The sequence below is a fragment of the Barbus barbus genome, assembly GCF_936440315.1.
Source record: "Barbus barbus genome assembly, chromosome: 46".
Lineage (NCBI taxonomy): Eukaryota > Metazoa > Chordata > Actinopteri > Cypriniformes > Cyprinidae > Barbus > Barbus barbus.
In genome coordinates this window covers 22,860,727-22,885,705 of record NC_136724.1, presented here as the reverse complement: position 1 = coordinate 22,885,705, position 24,979 = coordinate 22,860,727, and the positions used below count along the sequence as shown (strand labels likewise).

General features: G+C 35.9%; 1 protein-coding gene and 2 gene segments (V, D, J or C); 1 reads left to right on the top strand and 2 right to left on the bottom strand.

Annotated features, from left to right (window-relative positions):
* LOC306864845 (Ig kappa chain V-III region MOPC 63-like) overlaps positions 1 to 24,979 on the bottom strand; it is a 684,433-nt gene that overhangs the window by 77,461 nt on the left and 581,993 nt on the right.
* LOC306864846 (Ig kappa chain V region K29-213-like) overlaps positions 1 to 24,979 on the top strand; it is a 764,502-nt gene that overhangs the window by 159,493 nt on the left and 580,030 nt on the right.
* Positions 1 to 24,979, bottom strand: part of dnah3 (dynein axonemal heavy chain 3) — a 41,412-nt gene that overhangs the window by 11,286 nt on the left and 5,147 nt on the right. The window contains exons 8-48 of the mRNA XM_079409113.1: positions 24,705 to 24,830; positions 21,345 to 21,540; positions 20,613 to 20,792; positions 20,072 to 20,205; positions 19,877 to 19,973; positions 19,603 to 19,781; positions 18,200 to 18,384; positions 17,884 to 18,007; positions 17,640 to 17,793; positions 17,354 to 17,498; positions 16,927 to 17,138; positions 16,559 to 16,650; positions 16,311 to 16,425; positions 15,779 to 15,895; positions 15,251 to 15,430; positions 15,004 to 15,140; positions 14,682 to 14,883; positions 14,199 to 14,291; positions 14,013 to 14,123; positions 12,316 to 12,430; positions 12,043 to 12,241; positions 11,613 to 11,721; positions 10,528 to 10,641; positions 9,975 to 10,151; positions 9,682 to 9,773; positions 9,370 to 9,589; positions 9,158 to 9,292; positions 8,756 to 8,867; positions 7,865 to 8,106; positions 7,677 to 7,777; positions 7,157 to 7,262; positions 6,948 to 7,077; positions 6,617 to 6,853; positions 6,218 to 6,321; positions 4,756 to 5,050; positions 3,185 to 3,364; positions 2,971 to 3,094; positions 2,646 to 2,802; positions 2,405 to 2,548; positions 1,311 to 1,977; positions 56 to 221 (exon numbers count right to left, since the gene is read on the bottom strand). Of these exons, the coding sequence (XP_079265239.1) occupies positions 56 to 221; positions 1,311 to 1,977; positions 2,405 to 2,548; positions 2,646 to 2,802; positions 2,971 to 3,094; positions 3,185 to 3,364; positions 4,756 to 5,050; positions 6,218 to 6,321; positions 6,617 to 6,853; positions 6,948 to 7,077; positions 7,157 to 7,262; positions 7,677 to 7,777; positions 7,865 to 8,106; positions 8,756 to 8,867; positions 9,158 to 9,292; positions 9,370 to 9,589; positions 9,682 to 9,773; positions 9,975 to 10,151; positions 10,528 to 10,641; positions 11,613 to 11,721; positions 12,043 to 12,241; positions 12,316 to 12,430; positions 14,013 to 14,123; positions 14,199 to 14,291; positions 14,682 to 14,883; positions 15,004 to 15,140; positions 15,251 to 15,430; positions 15,779 to 15,895; positions 16,311 to 16,425; positions 16,559 to 16,650; positions 16,927 to 17,138; positions 17,354 to 17,498; positions 17,640 to 17,793; positions 17,884 to 18,007; positions 18,200 to 18,384; positions 19,603 to 19,781; positions 19,877 to 19,973; positions 20,072 to 20,205; positions 20,613 to 20,792; positions 21,345 to 21,540; positions 24,705 to 24,830 (6,705 nt within the window). The remainder of the gene's footprint in view (positions 1 to 55; positions 222 to 1,310; positions 1,978 to 2,404; positions 2,549 to 2,645; positions 2,803 to 2,970; positions 3,095 to 3,184; positions 3,365 to 4,755; positions 5,051 to 6,217; positions 6,322 to 6,616; positions 6,854 to 6,947; positions 7,078 to 7,156; positions 7,263 to 7,676; positions 7,778 to 7,864; positions 8,107 to 8,755; positions 8,868 to 9,157; positions 9,293 to 9,369; positions 9,590 to 9,681; positions 9,774 to 9,974; positions 10,152 to 10,527; positions 10,642 to 11,612; positions 11,722 to 12,042; positions 12,242 to 12,315; positions 12,431 to 14,012; positions 14,124 to 14,198; positions 14,292 to 14,681; positions 14,884 to 15,003; positions 15,141 to 15,250; positions 15,431 to 15,778; positions 15,896 to 16,310; positions 16,426 to 16,558; positions 16,651 to 16,926; positions 17,139 to 17,353; positions 17,499 to 17,639; positions 17,794 to 17,883; positions 18,008 to 18,199; positions 18,385 to 19,602; positions 19,782 to 19,876; positions 19,974 to 20,071; positions 20,206 to 20,612; positions 20,793 to 21,344; positions 21,541 to 24,704; positions 24,831 to 24,979) is intronic.

The following is a 24,979-nucleotide window of genomic DNA, read 5'->3' as shown; positions in this document are numbered from 1 at the left end:
AGTCTTTATATCTGAACACTACCAACTGTTAAAGGTAATAAATGCATGACCGCACTCTATCCTGATGTTGTCTTCCAGATCCAAATCCTCAAGGAACTTGTTGGCGACCATCTCCAGAGCGTCTTTGGGCCAGGCCTGGAACCAGTCTATGGTGCAGCAGTTAATCAAAGATGGGAACATCCTCAGACGATTGCGGAAGCCTTCACCTATTGGGCTCATTGCTAATGGACAAACAAGAATACAGTTTTAGATAATCATGACAATTTATTTCTATATTTTATATATTTCTATATTATAATATACATAAATTATTTTAAAATAAGATAAATAATAAAATAAAATGTGTGTGTATATATATATATATATATATATATATATATATACACACACACACACACACACACAAATAAATTTTATTTGATTATCTTTTAAAATGAGATGAATAATAAAATGATATATGTGTATATATATATATATATATATATATATATATATATATATATATATAACATATTTAATATGAAATAATAAAATATATTTATATATATTATTTGTATGTATTTATAATAGATTTACATCTGTTTGTATTATTTATGTAATTATGTATGCTGTTTTTGTATATATGTTAATTTACTGCCTATATTGGACAGTACACTCCTGTAAAATATATTTTTAATCTCTGAGGGGTTTTTCTCCTGGTTAAAAAAAAAAAAAAAAAGATATAATAAGATAACATTATAATTTACATTTACATTTATTCATTTAGCTGACGCTTTTATCCAAAGCGACTTACAATTGCTATATATGTCAGAGGTCGCATGCCTCTGGAGCAACTAGGGGTTAAGTGTCTTGCTCAGGGACACATTGGTGTCTCACAGTGGATTCGAACCCGGGTCTCTCACACCAAAGGCATGTGTCTTATCCACTGCGCCATCACCACCCCACCACCATAAGTATATGTTATACTTATTAAACACACACACACATATACACACACACATATACATACATACATATATATATATATATATATATATATATAGAGAGAGAGAGAGAGAGACATTTAATAAATTCTCTTTCACAGGAGTGTCCTGTCCCAGAAAATCTACACATGATCTGTATATATCTATATATATATTTATATATAATTTGAGTAATTATTTTTTCTGTTTTTGTTTTGTATATATGTTAATTGTCTCCCTATCTTAGACAGGACACTCCTGTAAAAGATATTCTTTAATCTCTGAGAGGTTTCTCTCCTAGTTAAACCAATTAATATAATATATTATAATATAATATATAAACAGTACCAAGAACTATATGAAGGTTGGCTTTAACTCTGTCGATAAAGAAGTTGTACATGGAGAGCGGTGTGACGTCCATCTTCTTCCCTTCCATTTGGGCAATTCCCTGCATTTTTTCAATGATGTCAGCACGCTCGTCCGCTGGGAAGATGTTTGGCACGTCTCCTGTGTTCAGCAGCATGTTGATGTCCTCAACGAAGGCTTCGTCCTTGATCTGGCTGTCGCTAAAGAGAAACGTAGTTTTCTTCCCCTCTATCCCTGCTTTCAGCATCAGGTGCTTCAGATTGTCACGCCAGTCTGACATGCTGTAGTTCTTGGTCAGTTCGATCTGGAACAGCTCGTAGTCATTGATGAAGGTGGCGAGTTTGGTGGCGCTCTGTCGTCCCGATCCGCCGATGCCGACCAGCAGCAGGTGGCCGTTGTCTTGTTTCAGCACGCGGCAGATTCGTGAGATGTGCTCGATGGCGAACTGAAACATGACAAGGTTCATGGGCGCTTTGCTGATGTTATTAAACTCCTTGAGGTAGAAATCCATCACCTCTGTTAATGTACTCAGACCTGTGATCTCATCGTATGGTTTATTGGCCGAGTCTGGTTTGGCGTAGTCACCAAAAAACAGGCTGCGAATGCTGTCATCTTCAACTTTACCAGACAGAGTGAGATGACCGAGGAGCTGGATAGGGGAAAAGAGACATGTTAATACATCTTATTAAAATAATAATAACCAGATCAATTGTATTTAAAAGTTTTTCATCAGTTTCCCTTGAAAAAGAATGAATAATGTCCAGGACATATTTCACCTCAAAATGAAAAGAAATAACTTAATTTTCTTTAAATTAAGTTATTTAAATAATAAATAATTTATCAATAATTTTTTTTCATTTGTTTAATTTTTTTAAATATTTCACAATGTAGTTATTACCATTTTTTGAAATACTGAAATATGCAGATGCCTTTTTTGACTATGTTAAATATTTAAAAAAATATATGAATTACTTTTTTTTTTTAAATAAATTATATCTCAGTATTTTTTTTTTTATTTGAATAATTTTTATCATTTTTGATTTTGGGGGTGAAATATATCACAATGTAGCTATTACCTTATCGATGCTTTGTTTGAAATACGCTGCTGTCCTTTCTTTCACAATGTTAAAAAATTTCTCTCTGTCGTCATTATCAATCAGTCGATCGTAAAACACGCGATACACCTCATGGATCCATAAGCGGATTAGTTTATCACCTTCCTGAAGAAAAAGAAGCACAAAACTCATATTATTAAAACTATTTACTGCATTTATTAATTTATTATATAGAAATATACAAGTGTGTGTGTGTGCTTACCTGCATGTGTGTTGATGGACAGAGCATTACGCCCCTAATCACCCTCGCAAAATCTCGCAAGTTGAAAATATAATGAGATTTAGATGGTGTTGGGAGGAAACTCTCGATTGCATCCTTGTAAACTGCCATAGTAGCTTGAACCATGATTTTACCCAACCTACAACAAACACACATATTCACGATTTTCTACAATTATCACACAGTGGCCACAAAAAACTATTTGTCACTTAAAATGTTTTACTCGTAGAGTGTGCTTGTTCTGTTTTAATTCTAAATATAGGTCACCAAAACATTGGTATTATATCATGGTATCTAATGAACACACCTGTAGAAAGAGGCATCAAAACCATTGCTGAAGTGCCAGTCGGTGATGGATGTGAAGATGTTGCTTAGAGTCTCATCATCGAATGTATCGATCGATATAATATTTAGGTGACGTGTAAATCGTCCTGTGAGGGAGGAAAGATGCAAAACAGTGACAAAGAAGAAACTGAGCAAGACTATGATTATGTGATGAGCATTTAGGATCAGAGATTTACCTGTAATGTCGTTTCTCCCTCCACCAGGGGGCCCCATAGCAGACATATACAGAACATCCTCAATGTCCAGTCTGGACGTGTCTTTTTTATCATACCAATGATGATGATCGATCCACTGGCGCAGCAGTTCAATGGGCGGCTGAGCACCGTATATCTCCTTTGCAGGCATGTTCAGATCATCTACAGAAAGTTTTACAGCAGAAAATTTTAATTTAAAGGAAAGTAGCATGTTATTAATAGCATGTTGATTCAGAACTTAATATCTATGAACATAATATGTGACCCTGGAGCACAAACCCAGTCTTAAGTCGCTGGGGTATATTTGTAGCAATAGCCAAATATACACTGTATGGGTCAAAATTTTAGATTTTTCTTTTATGCCAAAAATCATTAGGACATTAAGTAGAGATCATGTTCCATGAAGATATTTTGTAAATTTCCAACCGTAAATATCAAAACTTAATTTTTGATTAGTAATATGGATTGCTAAGAACTTCAACTTGGCAATCTTCTTTCAAGGTGATTTTCTCAATATTTTGATTTTTTTGCACCCTAAGATTCCAGAATTTGAAATAGTTGTATCTTGGCCAAATATTATTTATTCAGCTTTCAGATGATGTATAAATCTCATTTTATGACTGGTTTTGTGGTCCAGGGTCACATATGTGCCACACTGTAATTACAATTTTGAGTTTATACGAAAGAATTTGTCAAATTTTAATATCAAAATACATAGTGCTGTGACAATACAATCATAAATTTTAGTTAAATAGTTATTTTATTATGTAAAGGCAGTTTTACTCTTTGTTTTATCCAATATCAAATTAAAGCAAATTTTATCATATGATTTATTAGGTTTATTTATAAATTAATCTCTATGAACATAATATGTGACACACTGTAATTTAATTAAAAAAAATTGTATAAAGAGCTAAATTCTTTGTAAAAAGAACAGAAAACATTTACAATACATAGAGCTAGATTATAGATTTTTTTTTTCTTATGTTATTTAATTTTTAATCTTTATTTATGGATTTATTTATTTATCTGTGCTTTCATACAATTCTCTAGAGTTTAAATTAATACAGAAGAACTGAAAGCACAACCTAAAACTTCTATTTTTCAGGAAAACTTGTGAAGCTTTCATTTTATATTTAAAAGGACAAAAGTAGGTAGCAGGGCTTTAGCTGTTCAATAAATGTACCCAATCAGTGTTTGTACTAAATCTACTTCTTACTAGTGTTGTCAAATGTACCGACCATACCATTCGGTACGGAAATTTTAAAAACGTCCATTTCCCGCTAAGATTTGAGCGCTGTTGAGCAGATTCTTTAACAGCGCTGATTGGTCATCGTGTTCACGCGCTCAACAGATACATCTGTGATTGCCTTCAATGATCAATGAAGCGCTCGGTGAAGAGCATGAAGCGATGATCATTGAAGCCAATCACAGATGTATCTATTGAGCGCGTGAACACAATGACCAATCAGCGCTGTTTAAGAATGGACGTTTTTAAAATTTCAGTACCGAATGGTATCGTGGTCGGTACTTTTGACAACACTACTTCTTACCAACATAGATGATGCATTTCTTCCCCATCGGTGGCCCAAACACGCCCTTGCGGCGGCGGTCCAGCTTAGACATGATGATGTCCTGGATTTGGTTGGCAGAGGTCCGGGCAGAGAAGTTGATGCAGATGGGAGTATAGCGCTCCTTGGGAAGCGACATCAGGAAGTTGTTGTTGATCACAGACTTTCCGGTTCCTGTGGGTCCCACGATCAGTATGGGCACCTCATGTGACAGATACGTCCTGAGGAAGAAGAGCTGGCGTGACGTTTCTGCCGTGGGTATGATAAGATCAGACACCTGAGAGAGAGACAGAGACATCAAGGAAGGTATAAAGGCAGTAATTTTACCCTGTGATTTTGCGTGATGTGAACGTTTTCCTTTGGTTCATTCACCACTCTATGTGTTTACTTTTATATTTAGAATTAACATTTAGATTCATTTTTAGAGTTTGTTTACATTTGTGACCCTGGACCACAAAACCAGTCTTAAGTCGCTGGCATTTGTAGCAATAGCCAAAAATACATTGTATGGGTCAAAATTATTGATTTCTCTTTTATGCCAAAAATCATTAGGATATCAAGTAAAGATCATGTTCCATGAAGATATTTTGTAAATTTCCTACCGTAAATATATCAAAACTTAATTTTTGATTAGTAATTTGCATTGCTAAGAACTTCATTTGGACAACTTTAAAGGAGATTTTCTCAGTATTTAGATTTTTTTGCACCCTCAGATTTTCAGATAGTTGTATCTCAGCCAAATATTGTCCGATCCTAACAAACCATACATCAATGGAAAGATTATTTATTCAGCTTACAGATGATGTATAAATCTAAATAAATAAAAAAATGACCCTTATGACTGGTTTTGTGGTCCAGGGTCACATTTATGAGTTTATATTAAAGATTTACTTTTATATTTCACTTTATTTTTAATATTTTGATTTATTTTTTTATTGCTTTTTTAATATAAGTATATAAAATTGACATTTGAAAACTGTAAAAAATTTAAATTTGGTAAAACTGGTCCCTTTCTGTTTTTCTATTTTAAATTTTATTTTATTTTTTTAATAATCAAAGACATTTTTTGCAAAACTAAATTTAAATTTTATATAAAATGCACAATTATCCCATAAATAATATAATATTTTTATTAATATTTAGAATTTTGTATATATTTAGATTTTTTGTTGTTGTTTTTATTTTTCGATTTTAGTTAAAATTTTAGTAACTTTTTGTCTTATTTTAAAATATGGCTATACAGCCTTTATTAATTTTCAATTTAAGTTTTAGTTTTAAGTATTTTAGTAGGCTACATCAAGTTAAACCAAATGAAAATGAGAAATGTCATCTGTGGCAACTAGCTGAAATAAAGTTATTTAATATTTTAATTTCAGTTTTTTTTTTTTTTTAATAGTTTTATAGTTTTAGTTAACTCTAATAACCCTGATTTTTGTGAACTAACTTTTGCGCCGGCAGATATGACTTTGTCTTCTTTAGTGATGGATTCGGTCCAGTTGTTCCACTGACCGGGACCATGCTTTTGGAAATAATAATCATAGACGGTGCCTGTGTTGAGAACAGAACAAACAGACAGCAGACAAGATTCATAAACATGTTTTTAAAATATTGTATATGACTCTTAGCTGACTTTTAGTTTCATGAGGTTCTTTATGCATAAAAATATCCTCTCTTGGAATCCACTAAAAAGTTAATAATCCACAGGGACTGGGAAATTGGGAATCGTGAGAAAATAGTTACATATTTTGCTTGGGCCTAGGAATCACAATTGTCCTATATTTACAGATTTTCCATGACCATGGAAACCCTGACATTAAAAGTCAACCAAAAACATTATGTAGACCTCTCTCTGGGAACACGTTGCTCTTAGTGAGTTTCACACTCTGGGGTCGTGTGTGATCGGGGTTTGTGCCCATGATAAGGTTTCGGTAGAAGATGTCAAACTTCTTCCTGCTGTTGCCGTTGATAGTTCCACCCAAACTCCAGACCACAGCAAACACAAACAGGGCCTGAAGCCACAGCGCCACCTGCTGACTCGTCATCGATTCTGCTCCTTCCTCTCCTGACTGAAAAATCTCATCTGCACACATGAACACGATCAAATGTGACATGAGCAAACAGATCACAAAATGAATGAAGATATGCATAATGTACATATTTGTATGTGCGTGTACCTAGTAGGCAGGTATACAGGCGCATCAGACTATAGGCCAGGTGAATAGGTGACGTCTGAACTAAGAATCCACACTCGTGGTAAATAAAGTCCAGACAAGGTTGAACCAGCCAGTTAAAGAGATCAGTAATCTACAACAAAGCACACACAGGTGATCATTACATTCAGAAATATTTATTACTTTAACAGCATGTGCACGATCCTTCTCACCAGGGTTCTGTGCTCATCTGCCAGGCTCTCAGGTAATGTGTTCATGTAGGAGTCTCTCAGAGGCGTCCAGCCCAACTGATGCGGCTCCATGTAGATCATACCGCATCTAAACGTAACACAACTAAACTAAAACTTGGAAAGTAAAATCAAAAGCAAATTTTATGCACATATTATAATAATGATTGATTCAATCTTATTTACAAAATGTAGTAATCAAATGACTTTGAACTAGTTTTTGGTTATTCATATTTAAAATACAAGACTTGAAAAAAAAAATGCAATCTATCTAAATAAAAGTATTAATTTTTTTAAAATCATACTGACCCCAAACTTCTGAATGGTAGCGTACACAATTATTTAAACGAGTCTATTAATAGGATTTTTTTCAAATCATTTATACATTTTATATGTATACTATAAAAATTAAATATGCTATTGCTAATAAAACAAATTGGAAGAAAATGAATGGGCTTTGTATTGGTTTACTTTAACAATGTGGAGCTGAGTGTTCGTTGTTTACCTGCTCACTGTAGCGGGTGACGCCTGCTCCAGATCCGCAGGCTCAAAGATCAGACTCATTTTAGGACTCATCTGAATGATCTCACCACTCATCAGACACAGCTGTTCAACAGCAAACACATCAGACACCAGCACTGAACCTCAAGCGCTTTAGACAAGTTCACTGCAATATTAAAAATGTAAACGTACCTTCTTGTTATCATCCAAGACGGTGTTCATGTTCTCAATCCAGACCGCGTCGATGGGCCCATCGAATATGATCCACTGGCGGTCGTCTGCGATGCATTGGGCCTGTTGTCTAAATGAGGTGGCCAAAACACCATCTGACCACTCGTGACTCACTGGATCAAAACAGCCATACAGCTGCCCCATAGTGATCGCCTTCGGATTAAGGATGCGGAAATCTACCGCAAACTCTTCCATCAGCCCTTCTATATAGACAAATAACAAACGCACATACTTGCTTATGATTCCATATAATTTCAGCACATCGTATTTGATTTGTTGGGGTTTTTCTTGGATATGCATATAAAAATGTAAATACAAGACAACTTAAATAATTTTGAAAAAGACGTTTCACATGTTTACCAAGGCTGCATTTATTTGATGAAAAATTTAGTAAAAACTGTAATATTGTGAAATATTATTGTAGTTTCAAATAAGTGTTTTCTATTTGAATATATTGTAAAATGCAATTTATTTCTGTGATCAAAGCTGAATTTTCAGCATCATTACTCCAGTCTTCAGTGTCACATGATCCTTCAGAAATCATCCTAATATGCTGATTTGCTGCTTGAAAAAATTTTTATTTACTATTCTCAACAGTTTTTGCTGCTTAATATTTTTTGTGGAAACTGTGTTTTCACTACCAATCAAAATCTGGATTAAATTAGATTTTTAAAAGAATTCAGCTCTGCCATTTCACAATATTACTATTTTAACTGCATTTTGATCAAATAAATAGAGAGTTGTTTTTAAATCTTAATTATTCCAAACTTTTAACCGATAGTGTGCATGAACACACACACACAAAAAAGGGAAAAATCTGAAAGAATAAAAAATATATTATGGATTGATTACCCTTATAAAGGTCTCCCAAAGCTCCAGCCAGAACTTTATAAGCTGAAGTTTTTCCACCCATAGGCTCGCCAACAATCATGAAGCCATGTCTGACCAGCATCATCTCATATACCTGCACACGATAAAACTGATCACCAGATTGCTTTTTTTCATTCAACAGTTTCAACTATAAAACAAGTTTTTCTTTTTGTAAGAACTTCAAACACGGCTCACCCAATCAGATTATAGTGTTTAAACTGAATTTTATAATAGTTTTATATTTAAAATAGCAGTGCTCATATATAAACTACCTTCTAAATGTTTAAATCTTAAGGAAAAATTTGAGAAAAAAAAAATATGAATGATTATAAAGACGTGACGGATTGAGTAGATAGATGTAATGGCATTGAGCAGATTCTGTACTTGTATAATTTTGCCAATGAACCACGGTACAGGCTGCAGTTTCATCTTGGCGATGTTGTCATCTAAAGCTTTTAACAGTAACTCATAATCTGGTTTGGGCAGCACCACTCCAGGAAACAGATCAGTGATGATTCCCTAAAAAACACATAAACACAAATCAATAACCACATGTAAAGTCATACAAAATGAATATGTAATTGACATCTAGACACCTGAAACAGTGGTAAATCCTGCGCGAGGAACTTGGCCATGTTGACATCCATGAGAGCTCTGAGCAGTAAAACGCTTTCGTCCTCTTCTGGGTATTTGAGTTTTAGGTTTCCCGCTGCAGTCAGGACTGATTTCACTGCACGCATCCCGTAATCGTAGTGTGCTTGAGACGAGAGCTGCTCCGAGCACAAACGATACGTCGCCACAATCTTCTGAGCCAGGCTGGAAAACACAAAATAAAGTGAAACAGCTGGAACCTTTTCCCCAAAATGTAATATTAATTATTTTAGCTGTTTTACTAAAAATGATTTCACCTCCGGGATGCTGTGAATCCCATTGAATAAAGTGATATCTCCCCAATTAGTCCATAATCTGGAACCATCATTGCAACTGTACGGAACAAAGCCTACAAACATGCAAATACACACACACTAAACATAAATAAATATATAAATGAATGAATAAAAGAATGAATGGACCATGGCGTAAGAAAACAATTTCCCATTATTCTCTAATTTTTCTCAAAATGAGCCAAAAAAACAGGAAGCAAAGTTACAAGATGGTGTATTTCTTTGAAATTGTGTATGAGCGTGTTTTTTTTGGTTACTTTCAGGTTATCAGGCAGCTCTGCTCTGCCTGCGTATCCTGGGTTCATGGTGATGAACACACAGCAGGTCGGGTTGAGAGAGAGCTCGGTTCCCTCAAACATAAACGTCTTCATGTTTCGCATTACGGCCTGCTGAATGCTCAAAATCTGCTGAGCAACCACAGACAACACCTCCACCTGACAGAGAGCAACAAACATGGAGAGACAAACAGATAATTGTTAACTATAAAAGTAGTATTTGTTTAAAGTGTCCCTATTATGGATTTTTGAAAATGACCTTTCATGCAGTGTGTAACACAGCTCTAAGTGAATGAAAACATCCTGCAAAGTTTTAAATCTGAAAGTGCACCGTGTATAAAGTTATTGTCTCTCAAAAGAAAGAGTCAAGAGTCAAAGAAAGGTATTTTTTGACCTTGCATGCATGTCAACCTGTTGTTGGGGACTCCCAAAACCAAAATATGAACCTCTCATAAACCATAACAGGGGCACTTCAATTTACTAATTTGGTTAGTAAAACAAAAAACATTTGTGACGGTGATCTTGCATTACCGACCTCTATCCGGTTGAACTCGTCGAAACATGCCCACGCTCCGGACTGTGCCAGACCCTTGAAAAATTTACTCATTGCTTTGTAGTCCAGACCATCGGAGCAGTTGAACACCACACACTAAACACACATTTACATTTGTCACTTACATACAATAAAATTAACATATCAAAATGAACTAAACCAACATAATCAGGGTCCCACTTTATATTAGGTGGCCTTAACTACTATGTACTTACATTTAAATGAATCATTTGAGACAATGATTAATTCACGGGACGCATGCAATGATTGAAATGCCAACCCCTCAGAGGACCTCATTTGATGCCAACCCTCAAACAACATACAAAACTACCAAATTTTGCTATAAGTTTGATTGCAACATATAATCATTGCTGTTAATAGTATTCACCGTCTATTTGATTACATGTCATTAACTAACTGCATGATCTTCACTGTACATTTCTGCCATATGGACATCAACTTGAGATAGTCACCACTGATAAAGTACTACTAAATATATTGTAGAAACTTAAATTTTCTGTAAAGCTGCTTTGCAACGATTTGCATCGTGAAAAGCGCTATACAAATAAACTTGAACTGAATTAAATTGATACAATGCTTTTATTGTGTACATACATGCTTTCACATTGTACTTATTTTTTAACAATACCTGCATGTAATTACATCTGTAATTCATTTCTGTAATTACATTTATAATTACTCTGATTTCTGCGTTTTCCCATCCGTAGGATGAAAATGCATTTTGATAGGATGAGGAATACGGAAAAAAAAATGGAAAAACGCACGCGAAAATTTCGGACTCAGTGTGCAATGATCAACTGTTAACAAACAGTTTAAGTAGTAAAAATAATTTGGCTAAATAAGCCAAAGCAAAATATTAAATAACTTTAACTTTAGTACATAGAACTTAGATAGGTATGCCGTCTCAGGGCAGAGGTGCCAGTACATTGTATTTATTTTTAAAGTAAGTACATAGTAGTTGAGGCCACCTAATATAAAGTGGGACCATAATCAGTGTTTAGACTGAAATAGTAGCTTTATTTTTGTTGTAAAATTATTGTGAGCACCTGTTTGGCGAGCGCTTTGGCCAGATCTTTGGTAGTCTCTGTTTTTCCAGTTCCTGCAGGACCTTCTGGAGCTCCACCAAGATTTAGCTTCAGAGCGCCCATCAGAGTCCTGTGGACCAATCAACATTCAGTATGTATGTTTACATTTTTTCTATCAGTCTTTTTTCTATGGAAAGAAAGCCGATATGTGTGTCCGAAGTAAATATTTACTAACTATCGACTGACCAGTCATAAGACATAAATAAACACTCATGTTCATTTGTAGTAAAACAAATGAAAAGCTATGCCTCATGGCACTGACGTGTACAAGATCATTTTAAATCCGATTAAGAAAACAGTCTCTGTACTTGTATTTTTCACAATGGCACTCAAAATGGTCATAATGAAATATTATCATAATATGTGTTAGCATGTGTTTATGTCAGAGCACCTGTAGCAGCGGTCAGTTAGTGGTGTTATGACCAGACGCGGTGAGTTGCCGAGATATTCGTATCCGTATCTGATCACGGTGGTGATCATCCGCAACATGACCTCTCCGTCCTCCCAGAAATACCGCAGCTGGGAAATCCACTGGAAATCATTCAGAGACGAAACGCCATCCTGTGCCAGCTTGCACACAACGTCACGTGCTGCATAGGATAAAGAGGCAAAGCTCATGAACTGTACAGACAATACAGAGACAATATGCCAGAATGACACTTACCATGAACATCAATGACAATAAGTGCTCCCAGAGTCATCCTAGCCCCACCTGGCAACTTCCCTCTCACCAGCTCGACTATATCAGCGATCTGAGCATTACTCTGTTCAACATAAGCCTGAAACACATGCATGGCAGAAGCTTCACACAATATTTGTGACCCTGGAGCACAAACCCAGTCTTAAGTCGCTGGGGTACATTTGTAGCAATAGCCAAAAATACATTGTATGGGTCAAAATTATTGATTTTTCTTATATGCCAAAAAACATTAGGATATTAAGTAGAGATCATGTTCCATGAAGATATTTTGTAAATTTCCTACCGTAAATATATCAAAACATTTTTGCTTAGTAATATGCATTGCTAAGAATCTTCATCAAAAAAGGATCATCTTGCTGTCTCTTTTGAAATAAATTTTTAGAGAATCTCTGGTGAACTTTCAGAAGGCAGCAAAAATAGCTAGAGCTAAATACTTTTCTGATATTATTAATAAACATTCTCATACCCCTAAAATTTTTGGGTGGGCATAAAGGGTAGAGCACTTTGCTGGTTCGAGTCATATCTCATATCTCATATCTCAAATCCAGGTCATTTTCAGTGTCTGTTGGCCAGTTTATCTCATCATCTGCCTCTCTTCTCTACGGAGTCCCTCAGGGGTCCATTTTAGGGCCATTGCTCTTTAATTTGTGTATGCTTCCACTTGGTAATATCATAAGGAAATATAAAATCTCTTTTCATTTTTATGCCGATGATTCTCAGCTGTATCTTCCTTTAAAATCTCGAGATTCTATGCAGCCTCTCATTGACTGTCTTGAGGATATTAAATGCTGGATGTCAAATAACTTCCTGCAGCTCAACAATGATAAAACTAAGATGATTCTCTTTGGTCCCTCTAAAACAAGAAATTCTGTTGATGGGAACTTAGAAAACCTCACTCCATATATTCAGTCTCAGGTCAAAATTCTAGGTGTTATCTTTGACTCTGAGCTTTGTCTTGAAAAACAAATTAGCTCAGTTGTTAAGAACAGTTATTATCAGCTGAGGATCATCTCCAGACTTAAATCATCGCTTTCTTTTCAAAATCGGAAATAGTCATTCATGCTTTTAACACATCACACCTGGATTATTGTAACTCGTTATATGTTGGTCTTCCACAATCTTCATTGTCACGGCTGCAGATGGTTCAGAACACGGCGGCCAGACTGTTCTCATATTGATCATATTTCACCAGTTTTAGCGTCCCTTCATTGGCTTCCTGTCTTTTTTAGAATTCAGTTTAAGATTTTACTTATTGTTTTCAAAGCTCTTAATGGACATGACCCATCTTATATTTCTGATCTTATTCATTTGCATTCAACGCCCAAGTCCCTTAGGTCGGCAAATAAAGCTCTATTACATGTTGCTCGGTCACGTCTTAAATTAAAAGGAGACAGAGCCTTTGCAATCGCCGCTCCACGTTTGTGGAATCAGTTACCACCTGACATTAGGAGTGCTTCTTCTCTTTTTATTTTCAAGTCCAGACTTAAGACACATTTTTACTCTCTCGCATTTCCGATCCGATTTCAGATGATGTATAAATCTCAGTTTCATAAAATTGGCCCTTATGACTGGTTTTGTGGTCCAAGGTCACATTTGTACTTTCTGACCAGCTCCACTCAATCAAATCTGCTCTGAATGTGTTTGTGTGCACTTGTGCTCACAGGAAGAGTGTTGTTCTGTATGGCGTCAGATACTTCACTGGTCCAGAAGATGCAGGACGCACAGATCACCACCTGACCAGGCCACAGCAGCACCCACTCCTTCCTGGGCATCTGAAACAAGCAGAATCAAACACACATGATGTGCTGATCGTATTGTACATGTGCAGTGTTTGTGTGTGATTATACCTCCGAGTACTGTTCCATTCCTTGTTCTATGACATCTCTGATGCTCATCAGCATTGTGTTTTCAACCTGCAGAAGCCACTTCTCAACCATTCCCTAAATAACATCATACAAATTTGAAAATGTGGGTCCATCTTCATGAGGATTAAATCACTTTTCCCCTAAAAATTCTCAATAATTTTATTGGAAATCCCATTAATCTCAACTTTAAAAAACATGCAAAACAATGATTTTGTTTAAACGAACATATTAAAGGCTGTACAACAATTATGTAAAAATACTGTAAAATTATATTTAAATTATATAGACATTTTGGAGAATTGTTAAAATGTTAAAAAAAATGTCACAATGAACAAAAATCTTAATGGTCCTAAAATAAGGCTTCATGTTTCCATGGAGCATATCCATAGAGTTAAGCTATCTATTTTAGGTAAAAATATATATAAATAAAGGAAGCAGCATATTCCAGGCATACTCCTTCTGTACCTTGGCTTTAGCTGGGTAGATGGTCTCTATTAAGGGAACAATCTCTTTCTCTGAGCTGATCATTCCTGTAATCTCCAGATCAGGGGTGAATTCTAGCTTAGCGATGCCCTCAAAACACTTCTTAAGATGAGGCTGGACACGCAGCGGATCCTTCGTCTCAGACAAGATCTCCAACATCTCATCATTAGACAGGAAGAAAAACCTAGACAGTGAGAAATAAAAAGTAAGAGACCAATGGCTAATAGTGACTCTGAACACTAAACTGGGATACAAGAAGGTGTTATAACATCATTAAGAGTTAGTTTTGAAAGTTTAATCGTACCGAGGGAAGAAGAGTCTCTTTGTTTCCAGGTACGAGTTCAGACCCTGCTGTATTTCCTCCAGGAAAGTGTTGGACTCCTGAAGGCGACCCAGCATATTGGGCTGCTCTGTGGCCACCAGCGCATGTGTGTCCTTCAACTGTTAAAACATTTAACATTTAATGATCATTGCTAAACATGATCATTAGTTGTTGCTGGACATTAGTTGTGGATACAGTGATACAGCTAATAACAATCACACACACACACCGCTTCAGCGACGATGTTTTTCCAGTAACTGTCTACGATGGCAAACTTGCGTCCGTTCTCTGGCATCTGGGCGATGATGTCCTCTGAGCTGAAGATGGGCTCTAGATACATCCACATGCTTTGACACTGCAACATCGCATCCAATATATCCTGCATACTCTGCAACTTCTCCTCCCAGGTCTAAAGAGAGACAAAGCAACAGAACTATATAAGGGTCAAGGGTCAGATAACCATCATTTGATATGGTCATATTATTTAAGTTATTCTTTACAGGATCATACTGTAACATGTACAACTAAAAAACAAACAAAAAAAAATTTAAACTGCAAAAGTTGTCGTGGGTGCTGTTGTTACTCATTCCACGAAATGTTTTAATCACAATAGAAGTTATTTACATAAAGACTTCTTAAAGGTAAACTAGTACCTTTAAGAATAGCCATGAGTTAACTGATTTTGTGACAGGAAAAAAAAATGACTTGATTATTAAAAATGAAATTGTTTTAACACAAATCTGTGCAAGTTATGAACCTTTGCATCAGCCTCGATTGGCTTGATGAATGGAGATCCTCTCATAGTCTGAGTCTTGATAATGTGATCGTCCAACAGCAGCTGAATATCATCTACTGCCGATAAAACACTTGTACCCTTCATGGACAAATATACATGCACAAATGCACAACAAGACAGAGAGAAAGAGAGAACAATAAAATTGTTAAAATAAACAGCAACTTTATATAACAAGCAATATAAGATATAATATAATGCAAAAATATAATATAATATAATAAAAATATAAATAAAAAATATAATATATTACAATATAATATATAAAACAAAGTCAATTTTAATAATAATAATTTTTGATATATCATTAGTGATTCACTGAATTTGTTTTTTTTTTTTTTCATTTAGCCGAAAAACAAAATGGAAAATAAAGTTTAATACCAAATTAATCAAATTTATTTAATAATAAACACTCAAATAAGAACAGAGTTGTATATAAACATTTAAATAGTCAGTTTTATATCAACTTTTAAACACATATTAAAGAGTGTTTTACCGTGTCCTTATATGGGGAAAACCCAAAGCGGAGCTCAGTCCACTCCAGTTTCATTTTCTCCAGAGACTTTTCCAGAGAGAATTCCTTACTGGCGGAAGCACCGATTTCCTCCAGCCTACAGACAGAGAGAGATTCATAAAAGAGTCATTCACATTCAAATTCACACTGCACTGAGCAACATGGCTTCACAAAAAAAATTATTGTTTTACAACCACAAATAATTTTCGATTGTCAAATATCAGCCTTACATGTCTGAATACTCTGACAATCCGAGCTCCACCATCTTGAGGAGCGGGGTGTCCTTGTCCGGCTTAACATCAAATCCCACTGTATTACTGATCTGATATCAGTCAAAAAAAAAAATTTGCATTCATCAAAACAAGTAAATGCAATTTTAATGGTAACTATAAACAGCAACAAAAGCAAAAAAAGACTACATCACACCTAAACTGAAGGACTTTACTAAATCAGTGAATAACTTTTTAAACCAGTACATATGCCTGAACTGTTCAGAAGAATCGATTCACTAAAATGATTCAAAATGTCACATGTGACTGTTCCTAAACGCCCGTCAGTTTCACTGACAGAGATCAATAAAGCTATATTACTGTCATACCATCTCCCAGTGTCTGTCCTTCAGGCCTGGATTGCAGATAGTTGTCAGAATGGGAAGATGTTGTTTGAATTTGTCAATCTTTTTCTTGAAGTTTTCTGTGACACGGCCGGGAGATGTCCGATCTGAGAAGATCTTTGTGAGTTTGTACATTGTGCGCCACATGTTTCCCAACTCCTCTGATACCGTTTCTGCATTCAGTTGCTGGAATGGACCTTGAGAGCGCATATGAAACACACACACAAAACAATACACACATACAATAGCATTTGAGACCGAAAACAATGTCTGAGACTGAAAAACAACATTCTCTAAAGAGACAAAATTAGCCTATGTCTTTCTTTATTATCCAAATGTTTGTCCAATCAAATGCAATAATTCATGACTGTGATGTAAACAGGATCAAGAAATATGACAGCATGTGCTTTACCATTCATCCACACATCAGATTTGGTCTGAAAATCAAGAGCCGTGATCCACAGCTGGTCATAAGGCTGTTTTTTAGCCACAATTGTCTGTAAGATGGGAAACTGACTCTGCTCTTTGTCCAGCATACCCTCTTCTTTATTAATGCACTGAAATAAAGACACATTTTTACATTTATCTACTCGTACAGAAGAGACAGAAAATGACAAACAGATCATATGCATATGCTTCTTATGCTTAATTAAAACTATAATTTCATGTTAATTTAATACACAATTTCAAGCACAAACCTCTATCTCTTTGACAGCGGCCTCCAGGCTGACGCTAATCTTACTGAGTTTCTCCACATTGATCTTACTTTCCTCCAAAGTCATCTTTTCTTTCATCTTAAAGATGTCCACCTCTTTGTCCAGGCCCTTCATCATCTCCTCTAACTTCTGTAGTCTGAGGATGAAACACGTGATAGCAATCAGACTTGTTTAAGCCGCATATGTTGTGTTTGATATGTGTGTGTGTGTGTATGCGTTTAAGCACCTTTTTATCAGATCGATCTCAGCCTGATCTTTCTGATTGTTCAGTTTATCCTTACTGCCTTCAATCGAAGACAGAATCTGTTCAGGCCAGTGGATCAAAGTACTAAACAACTTCATATCCTCCGCTGTGAAGAGAGAAAAATTTTAAGGGGGTTTTACAGAAAAAGTGTTCCCACAAAGCCCAGACAGCCCCAAATTCAAATCTAGACTGAGGGGCCGTGAGTGAAAACCACATGATTGGTTGAAATATTTGTAGTGTATTTGAGTAGTGCACAGACAGTATTTGCACGCAGACATTACGCAAAGGACGTTTGTACCTGGAAGAGTGGCGTAGTCGAGCAGGAAGTCGAGTCTCTTGACAGCTTCTTCAATCTCATGGCGGAGTTTGTGTACGGTGACTTCACTTGTGTGTCTCAGGTACTGGTTTAGCTCCACCAGCTCCTCTGTGGTACTAAGCTTGCTTGTGATTCTGTCCGTAATCTCATCGTAACGACGGCAGATACTAAGAGAGAATAATAAATGCTATAAGTGACCCTGGAGCACAAAACCAGTCTTAAGTCGCTGGGGTATATTTGTAGCAATAGCCAAAAATACATTGTATGGGTCAAAATGATTGATTCTTCTTTTATGCCATGAAGATATTTTGTAAATTTCCTACTGTAAATCTATCAAAACTTAATTTTTGATCAGTAATATGCATTGCTAAAATGGGTCATTTCGACAACTTTAAAGGCGATTTTCTCAGTATTTAGATTTTTTTGCACCCTCAGATTCCAGATTTTCAAATAGTTGTATCTCAGCCAAATATTGTCCTATCCTAACAAACCATACATCAATGGAAAGCTTTAAAAAATTAGTTTTGTGGTCCAGGGTCACATATAGCATATATAAATGGCATATGCTAAAGTACCTCATACAATACAAAATTCAACAAAAAAGCAGCTAAAAACAATCACTTTTAATTTAACTAATGCGACATATTTCACAAGTTGAACAAGAAAAATAATGGAAAATATTAAAACAATTAAGGCTCCACAGGTAAATAGGGTAAAAGATTCACCAGATATCACCATGCACTCCCCAGTTGATTAATCACAGTACATTAAGACAACTGTTTTGCATTACAAGTTTTTGAAATGTTATGATAAAACATGCAAATGAGGTATTATCTAATTAAATAAGTACTATTTTTCACAAAATAAAAATACAAAATTCAACTAAGAAATTTTAACATCAGAGAAATACAAATTCTAAATTCACATTTTAGACATGTTTTTACAGAGCGAATTTTGGATTTCTCTTTTTACATTCCATAATTTTCACCATGTTTTTTGGAGAAAAATGTTAAATATATATGAGATGAATGATATATTAACCCCCTGTAAAAAAAAAAAAAACCTTCAGAATATAGATAAGAATAAAATGTAAATGTAATGCTGCTGAAAAGAAGTTTTGTCTAGCTTTAAATGAAGGTGAAATTAGGTGATCCCAGTCAAAAGTTATTTTATAATCGAAGGAAATAATGACATTTGATGAAAGATTACAAAAACAAATCACAGATTTTGGAGGTATAATTTTTACATATCTATTACATCACTTACATCTGCTGTATGTAGCAAGATACTCTGGGTTTCGACAGAGCCGTATATTACTTACATAGTGACTGATTCATTTGAAAAGAATTCATTTCTGAAGAATATTTCAGACTGTTTCCTCCCACCTCTTGTTGAGTTCTCGGTTCTCCTCCATCACAAATGTGGTGAGAAGATCTATGAGATGGTCTGCCTTGTCACACAGATCTTGGTTCAGGTTCACTGCATCCAGACAGATCAAGGACAGCGGAACAGTCGCGTGCAGCGATGTGATCTCCGTCCACAAATTCTGCACACCTGTGATTTTCTACAGGTCACACAGTAGAAACGTCTGGCTTTACAAGGAAGCATTTCACCCTCGTGTTATCTGTAAGGCTGCAATGCACACACTAGAAAAGCTACCTTAGTAAAGCCCTGCAGTGAGTGTTTGGCTTGGAGGAAGTTCAGTATGTCCTGACGGTCCAGTAAATCAGTGTACTTCTTATACACATCCAGATACCTACACAACACACCACAGATTCACCCACAGACAAACTACAAATTGATTCAGTCTTAATTTAGAGCTTTTCTACTGGAAAACATTTTATGATAGTGGACCTCTGGGGCCCAATGGTGTTCCTCTGAAAGATCTCTCTGGCTCTGTTCAAGATGTCTGTCACCAGCATCTCGTCGTGTCTCACTGTGCGTAGCATTAGAGCCTCTCCCACCTCTGAGAAAAGCTTACACTCCACCTGTAACAAAGCACTTTTCAGTTTTAGGTTTAAAAATGATGGTTTAAGTGTGGAGAATCCATTGTTCTGCTTTACATTGTGCCTAAACAGTTTAATTATAATGGAAGCAATTTTGTTGAGTATTGTGAGTGTATGTGCATAACTTCTATAAGATGTTCTCTTTATAATTTCTGTATCTCAAATAATTTTCACTGCTTGTGTGGAAAGTATCTCTTGCCAATACAAGTAAAGATTCCGAGCGTCTCAAGTCTGAAACGTGCAGATATAAATAATGTGAGAATAAAGAAAACATCAGCAAAATCCCTTGCATCTTCTCACTTTCACCTCAGATGATTTATTGCACTATACTATAACAACAGAAATCATTGGCAAGTCCTCTTTTAGTTAGGAAGTATATGTGCGTGTACCCGGGGGATGTTGTGGGCGCTGTCGATGATCTGTGTGAATGCTTGTTGTATGAGCTCCCAGCAGCTCTCCAGTGAAGGTTCAAATGCAATTTTGGGGTCCTCAAGTCTCAATTTCACCAGTAACAATGGACGCTGCGTGTACTTCAGCTCATCAAAATAATCCCCAAAATCATTACCATCCTGCCAGAAAACACATACATATAGTACACACTCATAAACAAAAGCACATTCAACATGCACAGAATTAACTCTAAAAATGGTTTGGATGAAGTTCAAATCAATTGTAAAAAGTCTAATTTATGCACTAGTGATCTTGCATCAGCTGAAATCTATATAATATATTCCCTTACAAAGTTTGGTCAATGTCAATGACGGAAAATGTATGATGTTACAAGAAATTTCTATTATAAATAGCAGTTGGTTGTCCATTATTATTATTACTATTATTTGGTTTATTAATGAACAATTTATTTTATTAAAAACGTTTTTTATAAAATCCATAACATACAGAAGGCAGTATGCTAGAGTGAATTTGCAGTGGTAAAATAACTGTAAAATACAGCCTTCAGTGGCTTGCACTCTCAAAAAGCATGCATCCATAAACAAACAAACAGATATATGTGCATATATATCCATAAATGCATGCACATGCTCAGTAACTAGGCTGTATAATGTCTACAGAGCATCAGTTTAAACATATTGTAAACATGTCAGTGTCACTGGTTTCAGTACCTGATGTAGCTGGAAAAACTGCAACAGATCCTGCAGCGATTTGACCACCAGACTGTGCAGCTGCAGTGACATTAGAGCAGCCACACAGTAGAAGAGTTTCTGTGCCTTTACCGGGGCGATGCTTGCTTTCTTTGGCACCAGTGGCAACCAGGAGTCTTTAAAGGTCACAAAAAGAGAAGCACAGCGGGGCAGCCAACTACACGACACACACACACACACGCACACACACAAACAACAAAGGTAACAGGTGATACATTATTCTTTTTTATTTCAATTTTACCTTCATTTTACTGCTTGACTGAATATCAAAATTCAGTTTTCGAGTTGGTATGCTCATAACACAATTTAACCAAGTGAATTTATTATTTATTTTCTGTGCTAAAAAGTAAAAAATATTCTCAAATGTCTATAATTTCAAAAGTTAAGTAAGAAAAAGTAATCTCATTAGATAAAATGATTTACATTTCAAAACCACTCAGTAATAAAAGGGTCTCTGAAATAAAAAGGTCAGTAATAAAAGGGTATTTTGAGACATGGATAGATGGATGAAAAAAGTCTCACACAAAGGTACTATTAAGTCTTAAGGCCAATTTACACTGCACAGACAAATGCCAACAAACTATTCTGTTGGAGTTTGTTGGATCAGTGTGTTACCCCTGTTGGCGTTTGTTGGCATTGTTTGGAGTGTGTTTTCATCCGACTGAACCTGCTTCATTTGCGTTTGTTGGGTCGTGGAATGTCTGAGCAGTGTGAAATGATTTTCCAACAAACGACAACAAACTCTGATGTAATCTGATGTGGCCACGAATCGTTGCCATGACGACGCACATATTTCACTTAAAGCGAGCTTCAACCACGGACTCTTTCATTTTATTCGCTGTCTTTCAGGCGAAGAATGACACGCAAAGACATTAATAACAGTCAAATTTTGATTGTGGCTACAGGATCATCCTTCTCCAGTCAGACTTACACCGTATACACTGGACACGAGTGGCGCGGCGTGATGCTACAAAATACATTGAGCTTCTATTGATTATAATCAGTGGCACTGTCTACACTGGATGCGGCGCGATGCGACAACTGTTGCGTCCGGTGTAGACACGGTGTTACTTGACTCTCTCTGACTTGAAGTTTGTTGGGGTAGTGTGAACATCAGTTCTTTTTCATAAAATTCTAAATCCAGCAGCCAACTTGAGCCAACTTGTTTGTTGGTGTTTGTCTGTGCGGTGTGAATTGGCCTTTAAAGGGTAACTCCAACCCAAAATTAAAATTTTGTCATTAATCACTTATCCCCATGTCGTTCCAAACCCGTAAAAGCTTTGTTCGTCTTCGGAACACAATTTAAGATATTTTGGGTGGAAAGCGCGAGGCTTGCGACTGTCCCATTGACTGCCAAGTAATTTACACTGTCAAGGCCCAGAAAAGTATGATAAGCATCGTCAGGGTAGTCCATCTGCCATCAGTGGTTCAATCTGAATGTTATGACGCGATGAGAATACATTTTGTATGCAAAGAAAATGAAAATAACAAATTGTGTACGCTGTTCTGTGTCAGCTGCACCACACGGATACGCTGTTTTCATTCAAATCAAAACGTAAATAAATGTAGAAAACATATCCGTGTGGTGCAGCTGACACAGAACAGCGAACGCAGTTTGTGTCCATTGGATACTTTCCAAAATGGTGCTACGGTGACGCGCAGGAGACAAATTGTTGAATAAAGTCATTATTTTTATTTTCTTTGCATACAAAAAGTATTCTCGCCGCCTTATAACATTCAGATTGAACCACTGATGGCAGATGGACTATTTTGATGATGTCTTTCATACTTTTCTGGGCCTTGACAGTGTTAATTACTTGGCAGTCAATGGGACAGCCGCAAGCCTCCCGGTTTTCACCCAAAATATCTTAAATTGTGTTCCGAAGACTAACAAAGCTTTTACGGGTTTGGAACGACATGGGGGTAAGTGATTAATGACAAAATTTTCATTTTGGGGTGGAGTAACCCTTTAAGTAAACTTGTGCACCACTCAATCACAAAGTTTACTTGTTATTGACTGATTCAGTCATTTCATTCAGTGAAGGATGCGTCAGACTGCAATTCACACTTCCTGCAGTATATCTTCTGAACACTTCACGCTGATTGTTGCTGTAGTGTCGTTGACACCCTGCGTGTTAAAGCAGGTCCAGATTGCTCTTTATTTACCCATTGTTCAAACCCTCATTCAGGGCTCGTATTGTGTGCTTGTCTCTGGGTGGTTTGAGGAGACCATGGATACAGAGTTAAGAACAAAGGTAGCCAAGACGAGCAGAACTATTTAAACAACAACACACTCGTCCGCACACAGCGCTGACCTTATTCAATCACACATTTACCACAGTCCAGTAACTGTTCAGTCTATCCCATCGGACATGGGACATGGACAATCAATTGTTAGTTTTAGTATTATATCTGTAAATACAAATTTGTTTTGTTTACCCAAGTAACAAACAGTAGTACTATTTTGTTTCTAAATTAATCAATATGTTTAAATGAATGACTCAAAGACTCATCAGACTCATCCTAAACACAGAGCAAGTTGTTTCACCACTGAATGAAACAGTGTTTTTGAAAAATTATTCAGATTGACTCACTCAAAAACAACTCACTTGTTTGTTCCAGTGATCTATTACAGTTTTAATTCATATTTTTAATGCATTTTTTTTTATTTTGTTTCATTTTAATTTTAGTTAATGTTTTAGTAATTTTGCTGTGTGTGTACATCATTTTTATTATTTTTTTAATGTCTATATAGCCTCTTTTATTTTTATCTCAGTTTTAGTTCAAGTTAAACTAAACAAATAGGAAACATTGCCTTGGCAACTTTTTTTTTTTTTTACATTTTATTTGAATTGAGTTAAATATTATTTTAAGTAAAAAAATGAAATTTTTTAGTTATCAAAAACAACTGGTTTGTTTATTCTTGAATGAATCAGTGTTGATTAATAAATAATTTGAATGATTCAAATGATCCACTGATCAGTGGGTTCATCAGGAATCAGTGTGTTTGAACGAATCCGCTGAATGAATGATTCAAATTACTTGTAACTTTCCAGACGTACAGCTCTTCCTTCGAGTGCTTAGAGAGCTGTAATTATAGAGCTGGATTCAGGTGACTACAGTGACAGGTTTACAGAGAACATGAGAATGAAACCTACAGAAACCAAATATATCATGTGTCTCGCTACCAATTCACAGTCTGTACTGTTTCCGTTACTGTCCACGGCAGGATGTTATTTAAACCCGACCTCACAAAAACAGGTCTGGTGATGTTCTGCACTTGTTTAGAACAGATATATAGATATAGAGAAAATCTCTCACTTGTTAAGCAGTTCATCTCGGGTGTTCTGACACTGTCGCCGCACCAGCTCCTCGAACTCCGCCGGCAAGAGCGGAAGATCGGCTGAGAGAAGATCGTCCAAACGCACAAACCGCAGAGACGCGAAACTATAAATGAAACATAAAGAGATTAAAAATTGGATCCAGATGATTAGGACCCTGATGGAGGAATTACAGTGGTGGCCAAAATTACTATAACACTAGTATTTTCAATAGCTGAAAAATTATTTTAAGTCAGTTATTTCTATCTTTTGCTG